We start from the raw sequence: 15,440 nt of genomic DNA, 5'->3' as shown, positions 1-15,440 counted from the left end.
TATAATTTGTCAGCATTTAGCAACAAGAAAAACAGAAGAAATACTAAGGTGATAGCTCGCCACAAGCCCTAAGCTTCACTAAAAGACCTGGGAATAACATGTGAGGGACTGACTCAGCTGTCATCAGTGATCCACACAGGAATGGAAGTCTTACAAAAAAAAAAAAAATGTGGACAAACGACACAGAATAAAAGAGGAGTAAGAGGAAGTAGAGACGCCAAGGTCCTGACCAAACGTCCCTCAACAACCACATGCAGCAGCTGTCAGAAACAGTGTGCATCAACACTGGGCCTGTTCAGTCATCTTTGGCTCCACCATTCTGACTGGGAATTGACCAAGAGACCATCTTCCCCACCACTGAGGGATTGCCACAACAGCAGTGGTTGTAAGACCTGGAGACTAACCAGTGACAAAAGAGAATGACTGGATATTTTTGGTTCTAGATCTCTCTGGACAACCCCTGGGAATCACTGGAATCACTTAGTCTCACAAGAACTGTCACTTAAGTAGACCCAGATGAGGTATGCTACTTATATTGTGGTTGAACATCCGTTACGATACCACAGTCATGTGACGTGTTTTCCTGAGGATGACCTAGCATGCAAGTGCCTCAGTGCTGAGGACCCAAGTGATTGGATGAGGCCAAGGGGATCTCTATGTAACACCTGGCTCTGGTAGATAGATGATTAGGTTTAGGAGATGGCGATCTGCTAGGTTACTTACCAATTGGGACCCAAGATTTTTCTGTAGGGTGCTAGTTGTAGCAATGCACAACATCAGCACGTACTCCCAGACATGTCCTGATCTGAATTTATTCAACATCGTGAAATTGAGCATTATTCAGCAATTCATCAAGAAATAATATGAATCTCTTTTGGCAGTCTCTCAAATTTGAGGATGATTGTGTTACATCATTAGCAGCTGTGTAGGTATCCTTGAATATGGCTGTGAGTCCAATCTTTGCAGCACGTTTTTTTTGTTGTTGTTTTTTTGCTTGTTTACTCCTAGACTGTTTGACGTGAGCCAATCCTTGATGAATTATCTCCAGTTGGTCCCCTCTTGTTTGGCTTTTCTCATCTTTTAATATCTATCTATCTATCCATCCATCCATCCATCCATCCATCTATCTATCATCAACTGGGCAATGATTAATTGCATCCAAAAGTGAATTCAAAATAGTGTATAGCACAATTTTATTTTAAATGTTCTGCCATATGAACGATTTTTGTTTATGCAGTTGCAGTTAAATAAAAATAAATTATGGTTACCCAGTGATGTCCAGTAGTCCCCAGTGAAAGCAACAGCGGGTGCATGTTGTAAAGTTGTGGCTTTTGCAGTCTTTATGGTGCGTTGTGAAGGAATCTCTTACATGCCGTCATTTGTTACGATGCTCAGAATGTCTCTCAGCCCAACGTCTTCCACAACACTAATCGGCCTGCAGTCTGTAGCAGTCCATTTCGCTGTCACATTTGAAAGCTTCTCTTGCCTTTGTTTGTCTATAGTTCTCCCACACACTGCATCTAATGTGCTGCAGTAGATTTCGTTGAATGATTTTCTGGTGTCAGATATGTGTGTGCTGCATTTAAGTAAAATTTAAGACTCAAAGTCCTCTGCTGATAAGAAAATGCAACTTTGCAGTGGCTGCAAATAACTTTGGTTCTGTCGACTATGCCGTCTGGAGGCACTTTAAAATGAAAATGGCCATGAAAAAATTCCGTGTCTCGCTTCATGTTGGTTGGTTTATCTGCAAATTCTTTTCTTTTTTCCGTTATCAGATCACACCGTTCTGTGAGCGCGACAGCAGTCAGCGAAGGACTTGCAAAACAAAAGCCTGTGAGCAACAGACTCTTACAATAAAAGAAAAAAAGAAAAAAAAACTGCATTAACATGCGATTAAAAAAAATTGTCGGCATTAATTCATTAATGCGTTAAAGCAATAATAATGCGTTAACTTGCCCAGCCCTAATATATATACACTCAACAAAAATATAAATGCAACACTTTTGGTTTTGCTCCCATTTTGTATGAGATGAACTCAAAGATCTAAAACTTTTTCCACATACACAATATCACCATTTCCCTCAAATAGTGTTCACAAACCAGTCTAAATCTGTGATAGTGAGCACTTCTCCTTTGCTGAGATAATCCATCCCACCTCACAGGTGTGCCATATCAAGATGCTGATTAGACACCATGATTAGTGCACAGGTGTGCCTTAGACTGCCCACAATAAAAGGCCACTCTGAAAGGTGCAGTTTTATCACACAGCACAATGCCACAGATGTCGCAAGATTTGAGGGAGCGTGCAATTGGCATGCTGACAGCAGGAATGTCAACCAGAGCTGTTTCTCGTGTATTGAATGTTCATTTCTCTACCATAAGCTGTCTCCAAAGGTGTTTCAGAGAATTTGGCAGTACATCCAACCAGCCTCACAACCGCAGACCACGTGTAACCACACCAGCCCAGGACCTCCACATCCAGCATGTTCACCTCCAAGATCGTCTGAGACCAGCCACTCGGACAGCTGCTGAAACAATCGGTTTGCATAACCAAAGAAGTTCTGCACAAACTGTCAGAAACCGTCTCAGGGAAGCTCATCTGCAAGCTCGTCGTCCTCATCGGGGTTTCGACCTGACTCCAGTTCGTCGTCGTAACCGACTTGAGTGGGCAAATGCTCACATTTGCTGGCGTTTGGCACGTTGGAGAGGTGTTCTCTTCACGAATGAATCCCGGTTCACACTGTCCAGGGCAGATGGCAGACAGCGTGTGTGGCGTCGTGTGGGTGAGCGGTTTTCTGATGTCAATGTTGTGGATCGAGTGGCCCATGGTGGCGGTGGGGTTATGGTATGGGCAGGTGTCTGTTATGGACGAAGAACACAGGTGCATTTTATTGATGGCATTTTGAATGCACAGAGATACCGTGACGAGATCCTGAGGCCCATTGTTGTGCCATACATCCAAGAACATCACCTCATGTTGCAGCAGGATAATGCCGGCCCCATGTTGCAAGGATCTGTACACAGTTCTTGGAAGCTGAAAATGTCCCAGTTCTTGCATGGCCGGCATACTCACCGGACATGTCACCCATTGAGCATGTTTGGGATGCTCTGGACCGGCGTATATGACAGCGTGTACCAGTTCCTGCCAATATCCAGCAACTTCGCACAGCCATTGAAGAGGAGTGGACCAACATTCCACAGGCCACAATTGACAACCTTATCAACTCTATGCGAAGGAGATGTGTTGCACTGCATGAGGCAAATGGTGGTCACACCAGATACTGACTGGTATCCCCCCCCAATAAAACAAAACTGCACCTTTCAGAGTGGCCTTTTATTGTGGACAGTCTAAAGCACACCTGTGCACTAATCATGGTGTCTAATCAGCATCTTGGTATGGCACACCTGTGAGGTGGGATGGATTATCTCAGCAAAGGAGAAGTGCTCACTATCACAGATTTAGACTGGTTTGTGAACACTATTTGAGGGAAATGATGATATTGTGTATGTGGAAAAAGTTTTAGATCTTTGAGTTCATCTCATACAAAATGGGAGCAAAACCAAAAGTGTTGTGTTTATATTTTTGTTGAGTGTACATAAAAACATCATACATATCTTTGTAGGGATGGTGGCCAAGTGGTTAATGAGCTTGGTTTCAGTGCAGAAGGTTCCGGGTTCAAATCTCACCCCTGCCACATTTCTTCATGTAATGTGGAGTTACATTGGCATAGGTAAAACCTATGCCAATGCAACATGCAGATCCACCTTGGATTTGCTGTGGCGACCCCGAGTGCAAACAATGGAGCAGCCGAAGGGACTTACTTACTATCATACATATCTTTGAGTGTTGGAATATGGACTTGAGTTGTTACTGTATGTTTGTTGCACTTAGGCAGAGCAATGCATCGTACTGATTTCCCATCTCTTTGCAATTTTTCTCACACATTTCTTGTTTTGCCCACAGCTGAAGATGGTTCATCCTCCACAATGTCTGGTGGAAGTGGCGGCTTCTCCTATGATGTACATGGATTCTGCAGTCCTCCAGTAATGTCCAACACAGACCCACTCCTCTTGGCCATCCTGTCTCCTCCTGTGTCAGCACCACCAACTCTTCAATCAGTAACTGCAGTGGAGCCAGTCAGCAGCACAATGCAGTCTAGCGTGTATAAGGCCAGGCCAACCAGGGCTCAGACTTTGCCTCCATCTTCTACACACGAATCTTTCCCAATGGATGAGTCACAAGGATCACCTCTGGGCTCCTTCTCACCCATCCATACAGCTCAGCAGTGGCAGAGATCGGATGTTGCTGTTTCTACGGCAGAGGAAGTCCCTGTTGCCCTCTGGTCATGCCCTTATCCCTGGATGTGAGTAGTTCTCGAGCTGGATCTCCCCTTACGCCTCTCCCACTCCAGGATTCAGTTTTGGGCAAAGAGCCACTGTCTGTCTCCTATTCCTCTGCAACATTGAGTGAGCGCCCACAACCAACCTAGTGGTGCTCCACCAGCCTTTTTCCATTGTGAGTGGGACTAAAGTGTCATCACTACCCCAGAGCCCAGCACCATCCCTGCACACTGCAGGGCCTGGTGAGTCAGATGGAGAAGGACGACTGGTTCGTGGGGGTTTTGTGGACAGCACCATAAAGACACTTGATGCAGAAACATAAGAAACTTGCTATACCAAGAATATGCCCCCATGTATCCATCAGGTGGCACTGCAGAGACACCAGGCTCCGGCACGGGTACATCCAGTCCTCCTCCTGGTCCAGATAGTGCTGCAGGCGGGTCAGGAAACAGTACTCCAGGGCCAATGGGGGAAGTACGCTATAGAGCAGGAGAACAACTGGTATGTAAATTAACTTCACTGACCCAGTTAGGCCACTGTTTTGCTTACTTATCACGTTACGGGGTAACATGTCATATGTCATGGAATCCAGTGTACGTTGACCTTGTTTGGCCTTACTTTGGAGACCAAGCACTCAGCACGGTTAAAACTATTCCATTTATTAATCCTATTATCTCAATCAGTAATTTTCATCACCTTTTTTTTCATCATAATTGGAGCAACTTTAACTTTTGACCCCTGTACAACTGAAATTGACCTTTGTCCCCATTTTTTGCTGTTTTACCCCATAACTCTATAATATTCAGTCTAGATAGCTTAACCAGTGGTATCCAAACTATTCCAGAAAGGGCCGAGAGGGTGCAGGTTTTCTTTGCAGCCACTGACTCCAGCAGGTGATTTCACTGATGAACTCATCCCATCTGCTCAAAGTCAAGTTCATCAGTGAAAATCACCTGCTGAAGTCAGTGACTGCAAAGAAAACCTGCACCCTCTCGGCCCTTTCTGGAAACACTTGGAACCACTGGTCTAAACTATACATTTTTGGAATTTTTATGACCAGACAAATAATGTGATGTACTTTTCAATATGAATGGAGCATTTTTAAATTGTGACCTCTGTATAATTCTTCATTGACCCCTACCTGGCTACAGCGGCCACTTGGGATGGCCAGCATACTTTTTTTGTGTAGGCCATGGTACCACTGAGGCTGGATTATAGTGTTGATTTGCCATCTTAAAGTGGTACTGATGAGGTCAAAATTGCCTCCTTGTTCATGAACTATCACCTCTGTTCACTTCACCAACCTACTCATTGAAGTGGCTCCAATCACCACTCTTTCTTCCTTAGGTAGAGCTGCATTTTGCTAAATTGAGTTATGACAATTATGTTAATAGGTCAATGATTTTATGAAAATGTTTGTTGAGTGTGGAATTATTTGATTTATTTATTTTGTTGTTGTCTTGATTTTAGCCTCAAATTCCAGAGAGAATGGACAGTCTGAGCACACTCAGTGACTCAGCTGTGTGTGGTATGTACAGCCTGCACAATTACATCGAACACGACAACTGCCCACTTCACTCAGAAATTAAATGTTGTTCTTACTGCTATATTTTTGGAATGTTTCATTTTCACTATACACTGTAACATCCAGAGTTTAACCTGTAGAGTTTTTAAACAAACTTTTTTTGAATAGTGGAAGTTTTTATTTTTAATTCTATTACTGTATGTGCCTGAAGTATGTTTGTCATAAGTGTAGACAGAGGCCAATCATAACCCAGAAGATTTATATGAACAGGCCAATCACAGCGATGTGAATAGTATTACATTACTCATGAATTTTGTTATTAAAAGAAATGAGGAAAGATAAATGAATAGTCAGCCCTTTTTCAGCAGAAATGTGAACATTTTTGTGGGAAAGTCTTATTTATGAAAGATTATTTTTGTATTGTTTGTGGGTCCAGTCACACGGCACACGGCAATTAAGTCACAAATTGTCGAGAAAAGGTGGACGAATGATCTTGCACCTTTCCCGTCACCGAAAAGCCTGCAAAACCGAAAAGCCTGCAAATCAAGAGCGCTAAAAGGAATGAAACAAAACCGAAGCTAAGGAAAGAAAAACGAAACAAACATAGACATCGACGCTGTAAATGAAATCAAAAGGAAACATTCATGATGACGTGACTGACAGCTGGTATGAGACCGAGTGCAGCAGCCTTGTCCCTCATGTCCGCAGCACCTGCAGGTGTGGGATCTGGTTGTCTTGACAACAAGTGAGAGATATTGTTGTTTTCACAATAACAATGTGTGGCACATGCAGGCCAGCCACAAATGGCTGGAGGAACGTGTGTAAATAGTTAAAGTAGTTGATAAATGTTCTTGCTGCTGTTGTCTGTATGATGACGTTGCTTTTTGTCCCACACGTGGACGAGTCGTCAGCGATACAAGGATGTTATGTTCAGCTCATTGGAGCTTTAGTTAGTGATCAGTTCAGATATCGTCAATATTCACGCAGTACGTTGGACTTGGGAGGATATGGAACGCTGATGTAAAAAAAGTTTCTGACTGGTAATAAGAGCTTTTGGTGCAGGTTTGATTCTCGTGGGTGGCATATAATTTGTATTTTTTATTTTCACAGCAGCTACATGATGTGTAACCACATTGCTATGAAAAGCTGCTGTGTTCCCACGTGCACAAAACCGTCACAGCATATATTTTTAATTTTTGTAATTTATTTTTTCTTCACACCAGCTGCGCGATGTATAACCACATTGTGCAGCTGGTGGTACTGTGTTCCCACATGCATGAACCATCGCACTGACATTGTGCTCGCCTCCCGTCAGCGCGATGTTTCGTGGTGCGCTCATACGAGCTGCTCCGATAGGTGTCGCCCTGAGTTGTACATACTTGCACTATGCGTGAAGGGGCCCTAAACAATGCCTCTGAAAGTCAATGTAAGTCCAGATTTCTTGTTTTATTTGGGCTTCTTTGTCCTTCGTTAGTGCTGTGTGACAGGGGTTTTAGATAATGTCTGCCTGGATGTATTTGTTACCATCAATTAATTACTGCAGTGTTGCAGTATTTATTATTGTGGAAATTTTCCTGCAGCCTCCCTGACAAGGAGACACATTCCTCACTCTGCTTCCTGCTCTGGAACAAGAGGAAGATTTAAGGTCTGAGATGACGCCAAATTTTTCTAATCTTCAAGGGAAAGCAGAATTGTCTTAGACTGGTTAAAATCCAGTTCACTAAGCGTTTTCTAATGATCTGTCATTAAGAAACCTGTTTTTTCTTTGTCAGATAATCTCTGTTCCTCCAGATGTAGCCAATAGACCAGATGTGAAACAAAGGAGCTGGAGTAGTGCTGCTTCTCCAGCTCACCATACAGACCACATCAGGGATCGCAGTCAATCTGAAGTCATGGCTGCATCCACAACTATTGGCCGTTTCTCTGTTGTTAGCACTGAAGATGATATCACACTAAGGACACGCTGCAGCCGCTACTCTGCCCCACCTGATTTCTACCTGGATACACCCGCTGCTGTGATAAAACAGGGTTCCCTGCCACGTGCCCAGACCTCAGCCTCAGTCCCTGTTGATGTCACGGTCCATCCTCGGTTCCTCTCTTCAGACTCTGGTGCTGAGAGCAGTCCTGTAAAGCTGCCTCCTGCCACCCCATCTCAACACATGCGCTCAGAACGCAGAGGAAGTGACCTCATGAAGAGGGCGGTGGCCTTCCTCCGTCGCTCTGGGCGCAGCAGCAGCGTGCAGAGCTCTGACTCGCCAAACAGACATGTAGGCGTACATGGTTCAGCTTATGCTAGCAGTGATAATGACTCAGAGATGGAGGACTCCGATATGAAGAGAGAACTGCAGAGACTCAGGGAGAAGTAAGCACAGGCACCCCATTTGGGGTTGTTTACGACCATTACTGGAAATTAGCTCTGCCGCTTCACTTATTCGTAAGTGATCAGTACATATACTGTATCTATATGTTTTCTATTTCCTTAGACATCTTAGGGAGATCTCTGAGCTGCAGGCGCATCAGAGAGGGGAGGTGGAGTTGTTGTATCGCCGCCTTGGCAAAGTCCCACCTCCTGGCTTGGGCCTCTCACATGCCGCACCGCCCACAGGCCGCCGGAAGAGGTCTAGCAAACACAAGCTGAAGGCTGGCAAACTTCTTAGCCCTCTGGTTCAGCAGTTTAGAAATGTCACAACCAAAACTTGTGATTCGAGCAGAGCTGGTGAGAATTTGATCAGATGTTGAGGATTAAAAAGAATACCACTTACTTACCCATGTGGCTTCAATTCTGTCCATATATTGCAGGAGAACCAACAGCAAGTTTGAATGGATCTCCAGCCAAAGGTTTTGTCCAGGCTCATGGTAGGGCGCGCTCATGCACCAGCTACCTTCCAAATTCTGCCACAGAGCCTGTGCAGACGCAGCAGCCATGCTCTCTGAAGGGCTCCGTGTCTTCTGATAACATCTATGCTGGGCTCCCTGCACAAAGTGTGGGCACACAAGCTGCCCAGGACAGGTGCCTGATAAACAAAATAGACTCCAGCAGCACAGATGGTTATAACATCTAAGCTACACAGCATTCTATTTAACAACTATCAGCATTTGCATTGAATAAAACAAGCACTTATTTGCAGTGGTGGGCACAGCTAACCTAAAAGTTAGCTTCAATAACCAGTAATCCGCTCAGCTAAAGCATTTCCCTGATGCTACTGCTGAATGAACTTTTATTGTAGAATTTACCTTAGGCTTGTTTTATTGGCTCTGAGACCCTGAAAAACAGACCTGAAGAGCTGAAAATTTAATACATTCAAGCACAAACATGGAGGTTCCCAAAAGGTTTAGCATGCCAAGATACACGATGATCAAGATATATCATCATGTGACCGGTTCTCAAGAGAAACCTGTTCTCAACAGAATTTCCCGATGAGCACTTCTCACATGACCTGCGCACATTTTGTCATTGGAACACCAGTGGAATTTTGCCTGTTTGTGTAATTTTGTGTCAAAAATCAGGAAATGTTGCATGCTAAGGTAAGAAATATAGCTCATTGAATGGAAAGTGTCCAAACATTTGACTGATAATTAATTGTATATGAACCACTAAACTATCTAATTCCCGCTACACCTACTTTTTCATAGTATAAACATTGAACTATTTATCAAAGAAGGCAATCAATTGATTTGTTTTATGTTTTAATCAGAAGGTGAAGATTTGACCTAAAAAATAGAACATGACATAATGGGATCTCTGTTGCAATTTTTTCAACTGCAGAAGTGTGCAGGTGCCATGGTTCATATTTAAATCCCCCCCCCCCCCCCCCCCCCCCCCGCAAAAAAAAAGAAAAAAGATTTTGATTGTGGAGTTGCTTTTTTATTCCAGCTTAGGAAGCCAAACTGACCAGCCAAACAGACCTGGAACCCTGATACATGTGTATTTTTTTGGAAAAATATTTTGGCATGACAGGACATACCCGGAACCCTTGGTGATGTCATATATCCATGTTCACTTCAAATCGCTTGAAGCGTTATTGCTAAATTTGGTGCTCTAACCTAGCATATCCATTATATATACAACAAACCAATAAGTAACAACAATAATTGATAGCAAACATGAATATATCGGTCCGCATTATAGAAAAAGGCCTTAACAGTAATGTAGTGAGAACTGGTAATGCCATGGTACATAAATAATGAAATCAATAAAATGAAACAGTTGTTTTCAATGAAAAACAATTTATTCACAGTAGAGAATATATAAAATTAATAAGGCATATTAAGAACTAAAAGCATGCATTTACATGTGTGCTTTTATTTAAGAATAGTCATACCAATAATTTTAATTAATAATAATAATAAAAAAATCTGTGTCAAATTTGCCTATTGGATGAGTGTACAAGCTTCAACAGGAACAAACATGATTTTAGGGTTTAGAAATATTTTTAACCATTACACTTTATAAAACTTATAGTTAGCTGAATTAAATTTAATGAGTTTCAAAGTTAGCGAAAAATGCTAATCTGCTAACAGAAAAGTTAGCTTTGCTAGTTACAGTAGCTGTTAACTGATTAGCAGAGCAGTGCCCACCACTGGTTGTTTGTGATCATATGTTTAATAACGTTTGCTCTTCTTACCCTGCTTTCTTCTCCCCTCTTTGACTACACAGGCTGGTCTAATTACACACAACCACCTGAGAGAGTCGCCTATAAATCCAGTAGCAAGCCACGAGCTAGATTTCTCAGTGGGCCTGTGTCTTTATCTATCTGTTGTATCTTTTCTCTTTTCCCACATAGCTTCATGTCTTGTTTTTTGTACTTATTTTGTCCTTCTTTTAACGCACCTCTGTCTGTCTGTGACAAACATTTGCTCTGTCATGCTCACTTTCCTTGCTTCGCTGTTGTCAAGTGCCTGGATTTTTAGTTTTTGTACTTTTCTTGTTCAGTAGAATATTCTTTTTTTTTTTTTTTTTTTTTTTAACCAATGTGAGCTCGGTTTGTAAAGCACACTTATACTGAAAGGACAGCATGGTGGATTAGTGGTTAGCACTACTGCTTCACAGCAAGAAGATCATGGGATCGCTTCCTGCCTAGGCCTTTGTGTGTAGAATTTGCATGTTCTCCCCATGTTTGCGTGGGTTCCCTCTGGGTGCTGGTTTCCTTCCACATCCAAAGGTATGCAGGTTAGGTGAATTAGACACTTTAAATTGTCCATAGGTGTGAGTGAGGGTGTGGCTGTGTCTGTCTGTTTATATGTGGCCCTGCGATAGACTAGCGTCCTGTCCAGTGTGTACCCAACCTCTCACTCTATGACTGCTGGGATAGGCTCCAGCCCACCCACCGTGACCTTTGATTGGAGTAAGCGTGTATAGGAAATGAATGAATGAACATATCCTGAAATATTAAATGCATTGTAGTTTAAGATCATTTCAGAATCCAAACATGAATCATCAACTTATAGTACAAGTACAATGTTTCTGTTTCTGGGACTAGTTGTTTTTAAAACATTCAGAAGTCTGGGTTATGGACAACTACGGTTCATCTTACTGTTGTAGTTTTTCATATAACTGCACATTTAAAGGAAAGGTTCACTTTTTTTGAAACACCCTTTAGTCATATTAAAATATTTATAGAAATTTTAGTGTTCAAGTGCTGCTTACTTACCTTTGATTTCATCATATAAGTGAAATCCAAATTTTGAACAAATTGTTAAAAAGGAAATACATGTGTATCAATATGCCAGTATAGCACTAAATTAATTTAAACTGCCTTTTGGAAGCCTTAAATGTTTACTTACAACATATATTGCTGTTGACATAAAATTTTTTTAAGGGTTAGGGTTGACACAAATTGGTATATTAGTTAAAAAAAATTCTTAAGAACGTCAAACCGGTCGAATGTCGAACCTCGGATTCAGGAGGAGCAGTGTGGTTTTCGTCTTGTCACGGCACACTGGACCAGCTCTACACGCTCCATCGGGTGCTTGAGGGTTCATGGGAGTTCGCCCAACCAGTCCACATGTGTTTTGTGGATCTGGAGAAGGCGTTTGACCGTGTCCCTCGGGGCACCCTGTGGGGGGTGCTCCGGGAGTACGGGGTCCGGGGGTCCTTTGCTAAGGGCTATCCGGTCCCTGTACGATCGCAGCAGGAGCTAAGTATCTCGGGGTCTTGTTCACTAGTGAGGGACGGATGGAGCGTGAGATGAGTTTCCTCCCCAGGGTGGCTGGGCGCTCCCTTAGCGATAGGGTGAGGAGCTCAGTCACTCGGGAGGAGCTCGGAGTCGAGCCACCGCTCCTCCACGTCGAACGGAGTCAGTTGAGGTGGCTCGGGCATCTTTTCCGGATGCCCCCTGGACGCCTCGCTGGAGAGGTGTTCCGGGCATGTCCCATTGGGAGGAGGCCCCGGGGAAGACCCAGGACACGCTGGAGGGACTACGTCTCTCGGCTGGCTGGGGAACGCCTTGGGGTTCCGCTGGAGGAGCTGGGGGAGGTGTGTGTGGCTCGGGAGGTCTGGGCGGCTTTGCTTGAGCTGCTGCCCCCGCGACCCGACTCCGGATAAAGCGGTAGAAAATGGATGGATGGATGGATGGATGGATGGATGGATGGATAGGTTATGAGTTCCATTTTGTTGCCATTTTCAATCTATGATGGAATTTTAACTCCCATTATGACTGACTTGTTGACTTGTATTAATTTTCAAAAGTATATTTTGTAAAAAAAAAAAAATTGTGAACAGAGCACTTTGCTTGATAGCAAACAATGTTTTAATATGACTAATATGGCGGTGGTCAGACCTAGACCTTAGAAATGAAAGAAACTAGCTCATTTCAAGAAACTTGTAACTTCAAAACCACACATATGTGGAAAGTGAGAGATCAAGAAAAAGGTCTACTTCAGCTACATATGTATAAAATCCTTTCAGCAAGGTTGTGTGGACTGTTGACCATGTTATTTGACTTTTAGAATGTAACCGCTGTTGAACGATCAGAAAATATATATATTTTTATTTGTTTGATTTAGTACATTTCTGTCCAGAAACGTTCTCTCTTATAGACCTCCTTCATTGTGTACTTCACTTAGCCATCTTTTTTTTACCCTCTTTTCTTGCGCAGCTAAATTTGTAGATAGCAAAAATTCATTTAAAAAAAATTTTGATGGGATGCTTGGAGGTATGACCAGTATTTGCATTTTTAGACTAACAACTCTTAAAGAATAGTGCTTTATTTCTATCTGATTTAGTAAATCACTGACAGCCACACCTGCTCCTAATCCATCAATCAATCCAGCATCCACTAAACATTCAACAGATGGCCAACATTTCTATGGGGTATTAAGTAGGCAAAACAAAGTTGTTTTCTGATTGTTCAGGTCAAAAATTCATTGCTTAGAAAACATTTTGGTCTAATTATATGTTTATTTAATTTGTTGAATTACAAACTGAAAACTTTGTAACTTATGTAACTTATTGTGTTAACAAACAAGATGGGGTGGATTATTTTATCTATAGTATTTGTTCACTCATTGTATTTTAGGCTTTCCCAAAGCATAGAAAAACGTGAATTTACTCGTATTCTTATTGTCTGATTTATCAGCAGGAATGGGCTACACGACCAGTTTACTCAAATGTGGAATTACAGTTCTTTGCAGCCCTCACATTTAAAATAGTTTATACATATATAATATGCAGAACCTTCCTCTTGCATATTATGAGGAGCCTTCAAAAAGTCTGTAGCCCAACTGTGATTTTGTGTGATGTTTCCATGTGAATGTGCTTCTGGTCAGGGTTCAACAAGTAGGGCGACAAATTCTGTGCACATCTTGAACATATTGAGGTGATCATGATGGATTGTTTCATTGGATCCAGCAGAAAACGTCACTTCATTCCTGTATTTGGGCTAAAACCTTTTGAAAGCCCCGTGTTCAATAATTTGCCTTGGCTCTCTTTTGGACACATGCATGATTTTATTATTAAAATGTTTGTTTTCTTAAGCTTTTTAATTTCCTGTTTCTTTGGTTGGATTTGCATTTACTTATCTGTTGCTTTTACACAGTGTTGTATCCTTTTATTCAGCAGCTCTTGCTTGCACTGCATTTGCAACATTGTTAGCATCTAATACCAATGGCAGCATGTAAAATGTTCTTTCTCTTTTAGGGTCAACACTGAAGAGACTGTGTCTTGGCAAAGAGCGTAGCAGCAGTACGTAGATTTTTGATTTATTCAAAATCACATCTGCGTATATCAGACAGCCTTCAGCCTAATCGCAGTGTCATGTGTTCTCAGGCACTGGACCAGGATCAGGAACATTCAATCAATCACAGCATCTGCCAGCAGGGGCCACGCCTCCTCCTCATCAGCTGGTGATGGGATTGGCTCAAGCTCAGGCCAATAACAGCAACAACAAGACAGCTGCCTTCACTGGCACATCATTTGGTGTCAGTGAGACCAATGTGCCAGAAGACCTGCATAGGCTGATGGATGACTGGACGCAGGAGGTTCTGATAGTCACTCACAAACCACGTACCAACTCTCTGGGCATCAGTGGGCCTCACATGTGGGGTCAGGCTGTGCCTCCATCACAATGGGATGAAGTATCAGATGTGAGTCTCCTGCCAGATTTTACATTTCACATTTTTTACAGGCATCATATTTATAAAAGGATTAATAAGTGAGCCACCTTGTTGGATGAGAGCAGTCAGCAGAGGCATAGTTTGAGGTCTTTGCCTCCTTGTGTCAGTCTGATGTACAGTATTGTATTCCCACAGATTATTTTAGACTAAGGAGAGTCATCAGACTGCAGGTTTTCATTCAGTCAAATCATCTGCTGAGATGGCTGGGCTGAATAAAAGCCTGCAGATTGCTGGAACTTTATGCAGAAAATGCCAGAATATAATATCAAAGCAAGGGCTTGCACTCCTAAAATCAGGACAGACACCCAGGGCATTGGACACTGCAGTTATACTGCAATATGCTACTTTCTAAACTGAAAGTACTTCCTGCATGCTACATACATAGCAATTCAATCACAAAAATGCCAGTTTCTGTGTATGTTTCAGCACAGTTTTTATGACTAACCAAGCCATCAGGGGTGAACGTTGAAGGCGCACGCCCTCAAATCATAGCTTTTGTCACTGAAATCTCAGAGGTGTCTTCAGCACGGTGCAATACTTCTACCCAAGTTCAGTTAAGTTCATGATATTTCAGTAACAGGTACAACCCCAGTTCCAATGAAGTTGGGACGCTGTGTAAAATGTAACTAAAAACAGAATACAATGATTTGCAAATCCTCTTCAACCTATATTCAATTGAATACACCACAAAGACAAGTTATTCAGTGTTCAAACTGATAAACTTTATTGTTTTTGTGCAAATATTTGCTCATTTTGAAATGGATGCCTGCAACACATTTCATAAAACTGGGACAGTGGTATGTTTACCACTGTGTTACATCACCTTTCCTTCTAACCACACTCAATAAGCATTTGGGAACTGAGGACACTAATTGTTGAAGCTTTGTAGGTGGAATTCTTTGCCATTCTTGCTTGAAGTACGACTTCAGTTGTTCAACAGTCCAGGGTCTCTGTTGTCATA

General features: G+C 42.4%; 1 protein-coding gene across 1 annotated transcript in view; it reads left to right on the top strand.

Annotated features, from left to right (window-relative positions):
* The window catches only part of wnk2 (WNK lysine deficient protein kinase 2), an 89,697-nt gene extending 75,518 nt beyond the window's left edge, over nt 1-14,179 (top strand). The window contains 12 exon segments of the mRNA XM_034166479.1: nt 3,965-4,324; nt 4,327-4,487; nt 4,490-4,651; nt 4,654-4,842; nt 5,812-5,869; nt 7,447-7,511; nt 7,639-8,228; nt 8,350-8,582; nt 8,666-8,875; nt 10,522-10,598; nt 14,004-14,048; nt 14,133-14,179. Of these exon segments, the coding sequence (XP_034022370.1) occupies nt 3,965-4,324; nt 4,327-4,487; nt 4,490-4,651; nt 4,654-4,842; nt 5,812-5,869; nt 7,447-7,511; nt 7,639-8,228; nt 8,350-8,582; nt 8,666-8,875; nt 10,522-10,598; nt 14,004-14,015 (2,117 nt within the window). The 3' untranslated portion in view covers nt 14,016-14,048; nt 14,133-14,179.
* The last annotated feature ends 1,261 nt before the right edge of the window (nt 14,180-15,440 follow it).

This window comes from Thalassophryne amazonica, chromosome 3 (assembly GCF_902500255.1).
Source record: "Thalassophryne amazonica chromosome 3, fThaAma1.1, whole genome shotgun sequence".
NCBI lineage: Eukaryota > Metazoa > Chordata > Actinopteri > Batrachoidiformes > Batrachoididae > Thalassophryne > Thalassophryne amazonica.
This window is presented reverse-complemented; position numbering and strand designations above follow the sequence as displayed.